General features: G+C 50.1%; 1 protein-coding gene across 1 annotated transcript; it reads left to right on the plus strand.

Moving 5' to 3' along the window:
* Nucleotides 1-3,351: 3,351 nt before the first annotated feature.
* On the plus strand, nt 3,352-5,011 carry Mrps26 (mitochondrial ribosomal protein S26). Its single transcript, XM_032904209.1, has 4 exons — nt 3,352-3,604; nt 3,695-3,841; nt 3,922-4,045; nt 4,572-5,011. The coding sequence occupies exons 1-4, from the start codon at nt 3,393-3,395 to the stop codon at nt 4,689-4,691; spliced, it is 603 nt and encodes a 200-aa protein (XP_032760100.1). The 5' UTR covers nt 3,352-3,392; the 3' UTR covers nt 4,692-5,011.
* The last annotated feature ends 9,635 nt before the right edge of the window (nt 5,012-14,646 follow it).

A 14,646-nucleotide genomic window follows, 5' to 3' on the forward strand; every position in this document is an offset into this window, starting at 1 on the left:
ATTCTCCATGTCAGTGTCCTTTTGAAGTTAGGAAGGGTGCAAGGCTGCAAGGGCAGGTACTTGAGCATGCAGCCCAAGAAGTAGGAAAGTGAAAACAGCGTGGTTCACTCTCTGTGCCATCAAGATGGCCTAGAGGGTCAAAGTGCGTGCTACCAAGCAACCAGAGGCCAATTCCCAGGAAAAAAAATGCAAGTTGTCCCTCGGCTTCCTGTGGCACATGTGTCCACACACACACACACAACATAATAAACTTGTCACAACACATACCTATTTAGATGTAGAGTCAATTTGCAATTTTGAAGTAGATCCAGTTAGACTGTATCAGTGTTCCACCAAGCTTGGTGTGCTTGGACATTGAAGAGAAAAGTGAACACATTTTTGAAAAATGTCATGGTGATTGAGGTAACTTCTACACTAAACAGGGTGATCATAAGTTCTGTAAACTCACTGCAGTGTCCAGGTCAAGGGACAAAACTAGCACTTTGGTGTTTCCTAACCCTTAAGAGGTGTTAGAATTTAGAAATGGGGCTGGAGACGTAACAGTTGGCAGAACGCCTGCTTAGTGTGTGGAAAGTCCTGTGTTCAGTCTGCAGTACTACATCAGCGAGTCATGTGGAAACGCCTGCCATCCCAGCATTCATGATAGGGAACAAAAAGGCTCAGAGTTCCAGACCAGCCCCCCATTAGAGAAAAGAAAAAGATTCCAAATAATTTCCTTCGGATCTGTTCCCAGTAAGTCTATATGGTAATGTAGCTGTCAGTGAGGTTGAGAAGCTCAATGACCACTTGGTAGCCATTTTGCATTTTTACAGTGTGTGTGTGTGTGTGTGTGTGTGTGTGTGTGTGTGTGTGTGTGTGTGTCACATGTGTAGGTCAGAGAACAAATTCTGGGAGTTCTCCCCTTCCACCATGTGGCTTCCAGGGATTGAATTCATGTCCTCAGGCTCTCGACAGCAAATGCCTTTACATAAGCAGGTCCACTGTTTTAATTTTTTTTTTAAGATGTATTTGGGTTGGAGAGATGGCTCAGTGTGTAAGAGCACTGACTATTCTTCCATTGGATCTGGGTTCAATTCCTAGCACCAACAGGTAGCTCACATCTGTCTGTAACTCCAGTTCCAGGAAACCTGACACCCTCACACAGATGTACATGCAGGCAAAACACCAATGAACATTAAAAAAAATCATTGAAATTTTATTTTTAAAATCTGCTTTTAAAAGATTTATTATTTTTTTACTTAGGCACCGTATGCACACATGCATGTGAGTGACACCCAGAAGCCAGAAGAGATCACTTGGTCCCTAGAATTGAAGTTACAGGCCATTTTGAGGTGCCCGATGTGGATGCTGGGAACCACATTCAGAATTTCACTACTGAGCCATCTCTCCAATCCTGTTATGCTTTTTGTTTCAAACCTCAGATCCTTAGGAAGATCTAAGACAGAGGAGCACTTGTCTGGTGACTTTAAAAGTCAACATCAACTTCGGATTTGCTCATAGAACATTGTGAGGAGGGGTTTGAGTAATGACTTGCACCTCCCTGTTTCAAGAGATCACTGTACCTTGGTATGGTGACACACACAATCTTAGCACTCTGGAGATAGATGCAGGGATATTGCTTCAAGTTCAAGGCCAGCCTGGGCTTTGTTGGAAATATAAGGTCATCAAGTAAGACCCTGATTGGGGCTTTTTTGTTTTTGTTTTAATGATATCACTGGATTTGACACCAGAGGAAATAGAATGGCCTGATCATTAAATCCTGAGACCGTCTGCATAGGGTCCTGCAGGCACCTGAAGTCACCTCATCCATAGTTTACCCCTTGGTAAATGAGGAGGTTTCCATTCCTCCAACTCTGTCTGTCTGTCCTTCTACCCATGAACTGCCCAGAAAAGCCTCCTTTCCCAACTTTGACAATTCTATCTCGCCACCTAGTGGGGAGGGTCACAAATGGAAAGTTACTTCCACTTCCCCAACAGGTCAGAGAAAGGGGGCAGAGAACCTGCCTTCTAGTTCTGTAGCATTAGCTACTCAAAATGACTCCACATCTTTCATCCACCGTAGGCCTAAATCTCTTACACTTATGAAACCCTCTGAAAGAAGGATGAGTAGACCTGACCAGCCGAGAGAACGTCAGAGCCAGCAAGGTTAGGAAGCCTCTAGGAATGACCCACACCATAGAATATTCTCTTTGTCCAGACACTGAAGTTATCTGAAATGAGATACTGGTTGTCTAGGATGACCCCGAAGAAGAAAGGTTTAGGACAGGTGTGGTGGCATGTGCCTTTAACCCCAGCATTTAGGAGGCAATGGCAGATGGACCTCTTGTGAGTCTGATATACATTGTAAGTGACAGACCATCCAGAGCTATATAGTGAGACCCTGTTGCAAAGAAAGGATGGGAGTGCCACGTTCCCTGATGTTCAGAGCAACCCTGTGTCACTCCAGGGTAGGGTGAGATGAGAGGAAGAGGGTGCTGGCTGGGCCTCCTACGGGCCTGGAAGTTGAGAGAAGGATGTAAGCAGACTCTGTTCTCTTCTGAGAAAATATCAGGTATTGCAGTCAGCCCAGGCTCCTCAGACCCTCCTAAGTGCAGATTCTCTGCAGAATCTGGTGTTGACAACACTAATGAGTAGGATGAAAGTTCAGTTCCCTAGCCCTCACGGTCAGCTTCTGATTACCAACAACTCTCCCAGAGGAGAGCCAGCTACCTCTGGGACGGATGCTCTCTGCCCTGCACTGCCGCCTGTTTCTCTTCAATTGTAGAGGAGATAGTACTTTAAAAGCTTCATAAATGGTCTCAAGGTGGGAAGACCCCGGCTCAGGTGAAAGAGGACAAGCATCACCTCACACAGGCCACCCAGTAGAAAACAAGTGATCACTGATACTGAGAACTCTGGCAACTGCAGAGCTGCCCAAGACCACAACAGGGCAGTGCAATGCAAGGAAAAGGTTTGTTGCTCGTTTGCAAACCTAAAGTTTAAAGTGCACCAGGAGAACGCTTACTCAAAGAGGAAGTATAAGCCTAACTTAAGTAGCTAGAAGCTCAGAATTTCTTGCATCTGCCCTGGAAGGGTACACAGGCCACCGGTGGGCCAGAGAGCCACACGCTTTGGGGCGGTGTCCAAGCTTGTGAACAAGTAGGCAAGAGCGCCTGGTGTTGTAGCTGTGTCCAAGCTTGTGAACAAGTAGGCAAGAGCGCCTGGTGTTGTAGCTGTCATTAGCGGGCGATACAGCCCAGCGAACTGTGGTCTCCAAGGGACCCCTCCCACTCTACCCCAGACTCCAGGGACCCGATGGGCCAGACAGCAAGAGCTCCGCCTACGGGGGCGGGACAGGAGATTCCCGTGATGCTCCGCGACCACTTCCGGACAGGGCGCAGGCGCTAGCTGTCATGTTGCGGGCTTTGAACCGCCTGGCCGCGCGGCCCGGGGCCCAGCCCCCAACCCTGCTCCTTCTGCCCGTGCGCGGCCGCAAGTCCCGCCACGATCCGCCTGCCAAGTCCAAGGTCGGGCGCGTGAAAATGCCTCCTGCAGTGGACCCTGCGGAATTGTTCGTGTTGACCGAGCGCTACCGACAGTACCGGGAGACGGTGCGCGCTCTCAGGTGTGTGTAAAGGGCAGGCGGCCTTCGGCGCCCCCTGGGAAGTGCTGGGGCTGGAGGATGGGTGCTCACTTGAAGCCCGTCCTCACCCAGGCGAGAGTTCACATTGGAGGTGCGAGGGAAATTGCACGAGGCCCGAGCCGGGGTTCTGGCTGAGCGCAAGGCGCAAGAGGCCATCAGAGAGCACCAGGAGCTGATGGCCTGGAACCGGGAGGAGAACCGGAGACTGCAGGAGCTACGGTGCGAGAGGCGCGAGGCTGGGTGGGCTGGGCTAGGCTCACCCGCGGCCCCGCTCATTCTCGGCTCCTTTTCCCTCGCAGGATAGCTAGGTTGCAGCTCGAAGCACAGGCCCAGGAGCTGCGGCAGGCTGAGGTCCAGGCCCAGAGGGCCCAGGAGGAGCAGGCTTGGGTGCAACTGAAAGAGCAAGAAGTTCTCAAACTGCAGGTGAGCGGAGGTCGTGAGGAATGTGGGTATTGGAGATCCAGCAAGGGAGGCTCTGGGGAGAGCAGCACAGGGTGGCAAGTGACCAGTCTTCAGGAGGCTTCTCTGCTCTGCGTGCACAGAGAGTGCCTCCCAGGCGATGGTCAATGAAAGGTTACAGGCTAGTACTGTAACTTCAAGTGTGAAACTTGAAGTCAGGGAAACCATAAATGAGAATGGAGCTGTTTTTATCGTGTAAGGGGGAGTGACAAGGTTGAGAGAGTCCACCACCCCGCATCTCCCCCCCCTCCCAATCAGGTTGTCACGATTCGTTCTTGGGTTGTGGCTGAGAGATCTGATGGGTAATTGTCCGAGGAAGAGGGATATAATGGTTGAGGTCACCTAGTACAGTTGTGCTGGCCTATTGGTGGGACACTCAAAGGGGCCCTGGGCTCTTTTGACACCCTTCTTAAGGTGGGCTAGAGACAGTAAGTTACGCAGGCAGCCAGCTCTGAGAGATCCCACGTAGCTAACCTTTCTCTTCCCGTAGGAGGAGGCCAGAAACTTCATCACTCGGGAGAACCTGGAGGCACGGATAGAAGAGGCCTTGGACTCTCCGAAGAGTTATAACTGGGCGGTCACCAAAGAAGGGCAGGTGGTCAGGAACTGAGAACAGAGGCCTCTCGGGCCCAAATAAGGACAGTGCTTGCCTAGGGACTGGGTATTGGGGTAGGAATTGGTGCATCCCCGGAGGGTGACACAGCCTTTTCCAGAGCAGCCCCCATTCATTCTAGGTTTGGCACCAGATATAGTACCCTGTTCTGACACCACATACAAACTCGGGACAGCATTAAACTCTGGGAAGTTCCTATCACACAGAGGATCAGACTGGACTGTCCCCTGTAGAAGCCAAGAGCTGTCTCCTGAGTTTCTTGGAATAGTGTGAACCCAATGTTTCCTGCTTTTATAAATAAACTATTGGAACGCAAAGCCTTTTGTTATGTGGCTTGCTTTTTTCTTGTTGTAGAATAAGTTTATTTGTCCCCAGTTATTTGGGTCTTTAGGTTATTAGCCAAAAGCCAGTTTCACCTAACTGAGCCAGGAGTTAGTTATCTGCTTTGCTCAATCCTGGGCTTTGCTGGGTAGGGTCAGGTGGGTCCAAGGTCCAGAAAGCAAAAAGAGTGCCCCATTTCTCCTGGAAGCTCCCGTCAGTGATTTCTGTAACCGGACCCTGCCCTGACACAGCGTTATTGGACTACCCAGCAGACAGTAGACTCCACGCTAAACCCGCTTCTTGCGGTCAGTTGCTGCCCTTCAGTGTGTGTAAGCGGTGGCCAGACAGCGCCCTTGGGTGTCATTTCAAGACTCTCTCACCTTGGTCTGCTTTACGTTTGGTTTGGTTTGGTTTGTTCTGGTTTTTGAGACGGGGCCTTTCACTGGAACCTGGCACTCCGTATTTAGACTGTCCAGCCAGCTAGCCTCAGAGAATGCATCTGCGTATGCTTGCCTGGCGCTGGAATTCGGTGCACATGGCTTTGACACATGTTCATGAGTGCAGTGCATGCCTGTTAGTGGATGAGCTCTCTGCCTCTTTGCTCTTCAGTGTCATACACTTGAATACCAGGGACATGAACTCCAGACTCTCATCCCAGCTGAAATGGAAACCTTGGGGATGTTAGCAGCCTCTTACTCCAGTGAAGAAGCAGTGTGAAGGTGCAGGTGTCGTCCTGCACGCAGCCCCCCGAGAGCTGTAACACCCACTTTAGGGCGGTAAATACTGTCCCTGACTGGGACACAACAGTGAGGCCCTGCATTCAGATATCCGAGGTAGGCTGATGGGATCATGTCAGGACAACCTAGGCCATGCCTAGATCTTTGTTGTCACAGTAAACCCTAGGAACTCTGCTGCTGAATGGCTAACCCCTTCACTCCTGCCCAGGATGTATCTCCCCAGTCACAAGCGTAGATACTTAACCAAGACATTGGACCCTTGCCCCTTCATGATAAGTAGGTGCTGAGGGGAAAGCCGTGGCCATGGCCTTCAGGGCTAGGTTAGGTCCTGCAAAACTGAAGGAGGTGGGCTCTGGGTATTGGTCACATGGTAGATTGATAGGCCCTGGGTTCAATCCCCACCTCTGCATAAAGCAGGCGTGGTGGCTCACTGCCTGCTTTTAGAGGAAGAGGCAAGAGGATTGGTAGAATCTCAAGGTCATTTTCAGCTACATAGGGAGTTTGAGACCAACCTAACTCCTCATGAGACTGCTCATCGGGGAGACTGGGGGTGCCTGTGTTGGTACTGCAGCCGAGCGAGGGCAAACTGCTCAGCTGACTGAAGGGCTACAGAGAGAGAGGCACACTAGCCAGCTCAGCGGTGTGGGGTATTTTCATGTTTCATCCAGGCACGATGAAACCTAAGGTCATTGTTCAGTTTCTCCAGCACGTGGGTATCCAACGTGCCCTGAGACCTCAGGTTCCTCTGCGAATTTGCAGAAACAGTTACAGCAGACTCTGTGAGGAAGCCTGGTAAAGGCCAAAGAGTCTGGCAAGGATCAAACTTGGAATTGTTTTTTTTCTTGCCAGATAGGAAGTCAAAGCATTTTCCCACCCCAAGCCTGGCTGGGCCCCTGATGACACTGGCCATTTCCTCTTTGTGTGCTTTAACAAATATGTTGAACACAGATGCTGAATTCAGCCCTCATGCCAGCCCGCTCACCACTCCAGGGGATACAGTGCTCTAACCGCCGTGGGCACGAGCACTTACACACAAACATAACTAAAAGTGATAGAGAGAGTTTTTAAACCTTGCGGGTTTTGTTGTTTGAAATTTTAAGCAGGGTCTCAACTATGTAGCTGCCCTGGAACACAGATCCAGGCTGGCCTTGGACTCAAAGATTTGACTGGTGCTGTGTAGCTGAAAATGACCTTGAGTTTCTACCAATCCTCTTGCCTCTTCCTCTAAAAGCAGGCAGTGAACGACCACGCCTGCTTTTTGCAGAGGTGGGGATTGAACCCAGGGCCTATCAATCTACCATGTGCCCAACGCCCAGAGCCCACCTCCTTCAGTTTTGCAGGACCTAACCTAGCCCTGAAGGCCATGGCCACAGCTTTCACTTCTGTCTCCTACGTGCTGTTAAAAAATCTTTTTTTCTTTTTTAATAAAAGGGGTAGCTGGAGAGATACTCCACAGTCATCTGAGTTCTTCCCGCTTTTTCAGGCCCCCAGTTGGTTTCCAGGCACCCACATCAAGTGGCTCGCAGCCATCTGTAAGTCCAGTTCCAGGACAGGACAGCCCCCAGGCACCTGCGCTCATATATAACCCCGTGTGGACATGCCAACAGATAATTTTTAAAAGCCTGGAAAGGTGACATCAGAGGTGGCCAGGAGGGTGACACATGCCAGTGATCCCAGCACTTATTAAGCAGAGAGCTGGAGAGATGGCTCAGAGGTTAAGAGCACTGACTGCTCTTCCAGACGTCCTGAGTTGAGCTCCCAGCAACCACATGGTGGCTCACAACCATCCGTAATGAGGTCTGGTGCCCTGTGTCTGAAGACAGCTACAGTGTACTCATATACATAAAATACGTAATTTAAAAAAAAAATAAAGTGCACAATCTTAAAGTTAAAGGCCAGTCTAGTCTACATTATATAAGGCCAGCCAGAGCTATACAGCAAATTCATGTCTCAAAAAGGGAAGGCAAGCGTGAAATGAACATGGTGGTACCTTAAAGGATGAGGAGTTTAAAGCCAGTCTCACTTAGTCAGTGTGAGGCCAGCCTGGGCTACCTAATCCCTATCTCAAAATGGGGGCTGGGGGGTGGTCACAGCTGTAAACCTAGGACTCGGGAGCATCTGGAGTTTAATGTCATATTCAGCTACATGGAGAACTTGAGGCCAGTCTATATCCGGCTCTTGCAGGGCCCAAGGCTTGGAATTGAACCCAGGTCCTCTGGGAGAGCAGCTCATGTTCTTAACTACTAAGCCATCCATCCAGTCCTGCAGTGTCTCACAGAGTACCCCACTCCGTTCCACTGCATCTGCTGACTTGTGACCTGGCCGCCGTTCACAGGCTGCAGGAGGGCACGTCTCCTGGGGACTGAACATTTTCACAAAGCCTTTCCTGACAATCTTTATTGTCACAAAGTCAGAATTTAGTTGTACTTGCTCTGAGGAAAAGTTACATGCAAGAACCTCAGATGTTTTCAGGAAACCAAGTTGAGCATATACAAAATTGGTAGCTTATATTTTTCCAGAATTTCAGCAATTATGAATCTTTAATTGTCATTCAGTAGCCTTGTTGGACTCTGGGGTGTAGTTTCATGGTACAGTGCTTCCTTACCATGTCCCAGGGCCCTGGGTTCGATCCCCAACACAGAAAACATCCCAGAGTCTCTAGAGCCCGGCGTTTAAGAGTCCAGATACCTGGGGTTGTCCTTACATTCGTTTCTCAAATAACGAAGGCAGCGTTGTAAACTTTTTTCTTTGCTTTATTTTTTGTTGTTGTTGTTGGGAATTGGTTCCAATGTTTTGAAATAATGCAGCCCCCAAATTAGGAATCTTCATGTCCAAACACTGAAGGTCCTTGTCCCCAATTGGTTTTTGATTAATCAATAAAGGTGCCAGGAGCCAATGGTCAGGCAAAGGGAGACGGGAAGGGGCCCTTAGATTTGCATGGGCTGGGGGTGTGTGTGTGTGTGTGTGTGTGTGTGTGTGTGTGTGTGTGTGTGTGTGTGTGTGTGTGTGTGAAAGAGAGAGAGAGACAGACAGACAGACAGAGACACAGAGAGGAGACAGACAGACAGACAGAGACACAGAGAGAGGGGGGGGAGAGAGGAGGGTCCTCATGACTCAGGAAGGAGGAGGACAGGATGTAAGAGCTGCAGGACAGAAAGCCAATCAGCCATGTAAGAATCAGGGTAAGTGACCAATGCTCACTTCCTCCACTGGGCCTGGGACAGCAGGGGAAGGCTTAGCTTAGTCTCAGGAGTGCCAGAGGGGAGCATTTGCTGACAGGGGAAGGTTTGGGAGTGCCTAGCCTTTGAGCTAGTCATGGCATGTCAAAAGTTAACTGGTGTGTGTGTGTGTGTGTGTGTGTGTGTGTGTGTGTGTGTGTGTGTGTGTGTCTGTGTCTGTGTCTGTGTGTGTCTGTCTGTGTGTGTCTGTGTGTGTCTGTGTGTGTCTGTGTGTGTGTGTGTGTGTGTGTGTGTGTGTGTGTGTGTGTGTGTGTGTGTGTCTGTGTGTGTGTCTGTGTGTGTGTGTCTGTGTGTGTGTCTGTGTGTCTGTGTGTCTGTGTGTCTGTGTCTTCCACTTGAGAATCCAGATAGCTCCTGGGCAGGTGCACACATGCTACCCACCAAGTGTCAAAGCAGTGTAGTCTGAACTACTGCTCTACTTCTGTTTTTAAGTAGGGTAGTTTAAGACAGGGTTTCTCTATGTGGCCCTGGCTGTCCTGGAGCTTACCCTATAGACCAGGCTGACTGCCTCCCTAGTGCCGGGACTGAAGGCATGCGCCACTACCGCTCAGCTATTCCTTTGCTGTTTTAAGGCCCTGCCACCACCACAGTGAGACTGTCCTTGCCAGTGAGAGAGGGGGCTGGGGCGGGGGTGTGGGAGGGCATGCTATGAGCAAGTCTTTCAGAAATTCATTTCTGATTTGATGCCATGTCAGATCCATGGTGTGCATCTGAGGCCACAGTAGGTCATAGGGACTAAGTGAATAGCTCAGTGATACAGCCAATTCCTGGCATGCATGAGGCCCTGGGTTTGTGCCCTCATGGAGACCAACATGTCCAACACGTATTGAGCACTTACTATATCCTGAGTTTCGTTTTACACAATATCCTCCTTCATCGCAGCAGTCTTATAGGTAGGTACCAGTTATTCCTGGTTCACTTCTTTTGACAAAACTGAAGTGCATGTATTGTGACATATGGCACATAGGAAATCCTAGCGCTTGGGAGACTGAGGCTGAAGATGCTGAATTCCAGGCCAGCATGGGTTACAGAGTGAGACCCTGTTTATTTTAAGATCCTGTTTCCAAAACCAAAAGTGGGTAAATATGCACCCATGGGGATTGAAGTAGCTGGGATTCAAATGCAAATAGTTGGACCAGCAAGACTGCCCACAGGTAAGGGTGCTTGTCACCCAGCCTGATAACCTCATGTCATGCCCAGCACCCACATAGTAGGAGGGAAGTAGGGTACAGCCTCTCACAGCCTTTTCTCTAGTTCTGGCCCATTCATATTGATTTCTAGAAGCACACAGTAGGGCAGTCATGCGCACAATCTCCCATCTCTATTAGAGGCTTTTCCCCCTAAATTATTCTAATAATTATTTTAAGATAGGATTTAATGCTGCACCTCTAGCTGACTATGTCTGCAACTCATGTCAATCCTCCTGCCTCGGATTTCCAAATGCTGGAAATAGGTGTTAAGGGCCCAGGAGTTTTCTGGAAGAACTCACAAGGCATCCCCTGTGCAAATACCATCACAAGACGAGCGGAGGCCTGAGCTTCACTGGCTCAAGTGCTGGGAACGCAGCACTTAACAATTGTTCCCTAAGTTGTGAATGCCACAAGCAGCAATAAAATATTCAGAAGAAAAACGTCTATGTGTCTCACATAAGGAAGTGACCAAAACAATGAAGAGATTCCCCACCAACCCCGAGACAGGGTCTCCATACAGCCTTGGCTGTCCCGGAAGCTGCTGCATAGACCAAGTTGGCCTAAACCTCACAGATCTGCCTGCCTCTGCCTGCCTCCGCCTGCCTCTGCCTCCCAAGCGCTGGGATTTAAGGCATGTGCTACCACTGCCCAGCCCAGAAGTGTTCCATATAAACTATTTTCTTCTGTCTAGAAATGACCCTTCTGTGGGAGGTACAGTGCTAAAATGACCACCGTGATCCCCATTCTTGATACCCCCAACTTTGTGTAATCTCCTGCAGCATGTGAGAAGGACCCATAAATTTGTTTCTAAACAGGAATGTACAGTACAAGTGGTGCAGTGTCAGCCCCGGTAGGTGCAGTGCATGCAGTGTCAGCCCCCTCGGGTGCAGCGGGTGCAGTGTCAGCCCCCTCGGGTGCAGTGCGGTGCAGTGTCAGCCCCAGTAGGTACAGTGCATGCAGTATCAGCCCCAGTAGGTGCAGTGCGTGCAGTGTCAGCCCCTTTGGGTGCAGCGCGTGCAGTGTCAGCCCCTTCGGGTGCAGTGCGTGCAGTGGCAGCCCCCTCGGGTGCAGTGCGTGCAGTGGCAGCCCCCTCGGGTGCAGCGCGTGCAGTGGCAGCCCCCTCGGGTGCAGCGCATGCAGTGGCAGCCCCTTCGGGTGCAGTGCATGCAGTGGCAGCCCCCTCGGGTGCAGCGTGTGCAGTGGCAGCCCCCTCGGGTGCAGTGCATGCAGTGGCAGCCCCCTCGGGTGCAGTGCATGCAGTGGCAGCCCCCTCAGGTGCAGTGCATGCAGTGGCAGCCCTGTGGGAGCACTCCAGCTGCAACGAAGATGGAGGCTATGGCAGCCGTGATGTAATAAAGATTCCTCTTAGCTTCAGGTCAAAATGTAGAGATGCTGGTGGACCTCACCTGGGCAAGTGTTTGGGGCTCTTTTTAAGACAAGGTCCTACCATGTAGCCCTGGCTTGCCTATAGCTCACTGCATAGACCAGGCTGGCCCCAAACTCAGAGATCTGCCTTTCTGTGCCTCCGAGTGCTGAGAGCAAGGTTTGTACCACCACACCCAGCCAATTCAGTCCTTTAAAAGTGAGCCTAGGGGTTGGGGATTTAGCTCGGTGGTAGAGCGCTTACCTAGCAAGCGCAAGGCCCTGGGTTCGGTCCCCAGCTCCAGAAAAAAAAAGAAAAAAAAAGTGAGCCTAAATCAGGCAAAATGGGAGAGACAGCAGGATCTCTGCGAGTTTAAGACCTGCCTTGTCTACATAGAGAGGTCCAGGACAGCCAAGGCTACATAGTGAAATCCTGTCTCAGATAGATAGATAGATAGATAGATAGATAGATAGATAGATAGATAGATAGACAGACAGACAGACAGACAGACAGATGACATGGAATGAGCCTAGGTCTTCCCTATGCTCAGAGACTTGACAGAACAGAATCACTCTCTCACTTTTCCTTTGTCTCCCAGTCCAGAGAAGCAGGAGTGGGAGAGGCAGTCAGCAGCCGGGCGCACTGGTTGCTCTTCTAGAAGACCAGGGTTCATTTTCCAGGACCCATACGCCAAACACGACCACCCGGAACTCTAGTTCCATGGGGTCTGACACCTTCTTCTGGCCTCTGTGGACATTTTGCACAGACATACATGCAGGCTCATACACATAATTTTTTCAAAAATATTTTAAAGAAGTGAGCTGTCAGATAATATACAACTGCAGGGGAGTGACTCGTGTCCACGGTCACCAAGCTCCAATAAGGAAGGGCTGCATACCAGCTGAGGTGTGGCTGCTCCTAGGACCATGAGTAGAAACACCTGCCTGGGCTCGGCCCCCAAAACAGACATAATAAATGGATATTTCTAGAGGTTACATTTGTGCTCACTTGTACATAGCAGCAACATGCTGAGCCTTCTGCGTGCACATGATTTCTTTCCTGTCTGATACTCACAGGTCACCCTAAGGAGAATGACAACCAACACTGCCTCTCATCCCATAGCATTTCCTAATCCATCCCCTACATAACTTGGATCTGGGACCCTAAGAAGGGTGGTGAGAGAGTGAAGGAAGGACAGACACACGGACAGAAAGGCTGGGGTCAGGCGGCCTGTGCACTCTCTGGCAGAATGGTAGCAGCCACTGCAGCAGCCCAGAACCTCCGTGTGTTCACTCTGCACAGCGCAGGAGAGGGCCTGGCTGACCTTGTGGGCAGCAATCCCAGGTTGAGGACATTCATCAGGAAGCCACCACTTCTATGGGAAGCGCACACTGGCCCGTCCTTTGTAAACACTTCCACTAGAACATACCATCAGCATTTGCACTCAGACCAGAGGAAGGCTCTGCCAAATCCCTATTCACCTTACCTCCAGCATGCAGGGGGAAGCTTTGCCAAACCTCACAGGTCTGAGGCCCGCGACAGACAGTATACATTCACCCAGGGCTTCCTCAGCTCTCCTCAGGGGATCCCGACATAGACCTGGTCTAAGCACCCAGCATGGTGATATCTACCTCCGTAGCACGTGTTGCCTTAAACATAGCACATGTTGCTATGTTTACGTACCTTTGTTTCCTGTGGTGACTTTTAATTACTATAGCAAAACCCCTGACAATTTGTAATGTGTAAAAACAAAAGTTTTAATTTGATGGTTTTTGAGGAAGTATCTCATTAACCCCTGGATGTCTTTGAACTGTCATCTATCTGAGACTGGTCTTGAACTCCTGATCCTGCTGCACATTTCCAGCGTGCTGAGATTACAGGGGTGTGCCGCCATGCCTAGAAGGAAAGGGTTATTTGGACTCACCGTCTCAGAGACTCCAGTCCACGATCTGTAGCCGCTGTTCCTTATAGGTCTATGTCGAAGTACACATCATGCCAGAAGCACACGGAGGGATACAACCCTTCATCCCATGCCTGCAAAACCAAAAAAGAGATCCAGGAGAGACCACTTCCTCCATGGGCATGCTGTCAGAGACCTAAAGACCTGACAGTGGGTCTCTATCTTAAAGATCTCACCATCTCCCAAGACATCTTCCTAAGGACTGACAATGTATCACACGGGGTACATTCAGATCCTAACTAAAGTCGTAAGCTAACATAATATGCCTCTTAGTTCATATTCTGCTTCCTCCAGTGACAGATGAACCCCATGGTGATAGTGACTTTTCTCCTGGTGCTGACACTGTACCCAAGGCTCCACCTACTCTACGTTGCTATAAGCTCAATGTCCTCTTATACTTCAGTGTGTTCTCCCACTCAGCTGCAGCCCCATTCTGAGGACTACCATTCTGTCTGCAGATATTGGCCTTCCCAAACACAGATGGGTTGGTGAGCACGTTAGGCACGCTGGCCTAGCAGGAGCATTAGGTACGTATTATCAAGACATGCTAATTTATGTGCATGGATTACCTAAGATGAGATCACTATGCCCACAGACTATGTGGGCTGTCTCTCTGGGGCTATAGTGGGGGTCAAGCTCTTGGCCTTCTATGCCTGGAATGCCAATAAGCTAATCTGGGTGAGAAATGAACTGATTTGTAGTACAGGTCAACCTCACCACCAACTTAGTGCTTGATAGTTTGCACCAGTGACTCAGGATCTGTGATTCAGGGTCAGAAGAGAACGTGCTTTGCCCCAATGGCCCCAGCCCCTTGAGGAGAAGGCTGATCATAAGAACAAAGAGACCAGAGGCTTTTCCATTCTCTAGGGGCAGAGACTGCATGTAGTGAGTGGGTCTCGGGGGCACTGGCTGTTACTTCTTCCTGGATGTCGCAGGTCACTTCTTAAGAGAACCTGAGATGGAATTTAGAACACGGGCTTAGGCCCCACCTCTATGGAAGAGAAGGGGTGGGCAACTAGGACCAGTATGCAGACCTCAGCTAACCCAAAGCCCAAAGCTGACATACAGTAGGGTGCCCAGCATTCGTACCAAAGTGGACCAACCATTATATGTGGACACCTGGGAAGGGCCAGGTGGCTTTC

This window comes from Rattus rattus, chromosome 5 (genome assembly GCF_011064425.1).
Source record: "Rattus rattus isolate New Zealand chromosome 5, Rrattus_CSIRO_v1, whole genome shotgun sequence".
Classification (NCBI taxonomy): Eukaryota; Metazoa; Chordata; class Mammalia; order Rodentia; family Muridae; genus Rattus; species Rattus rattus.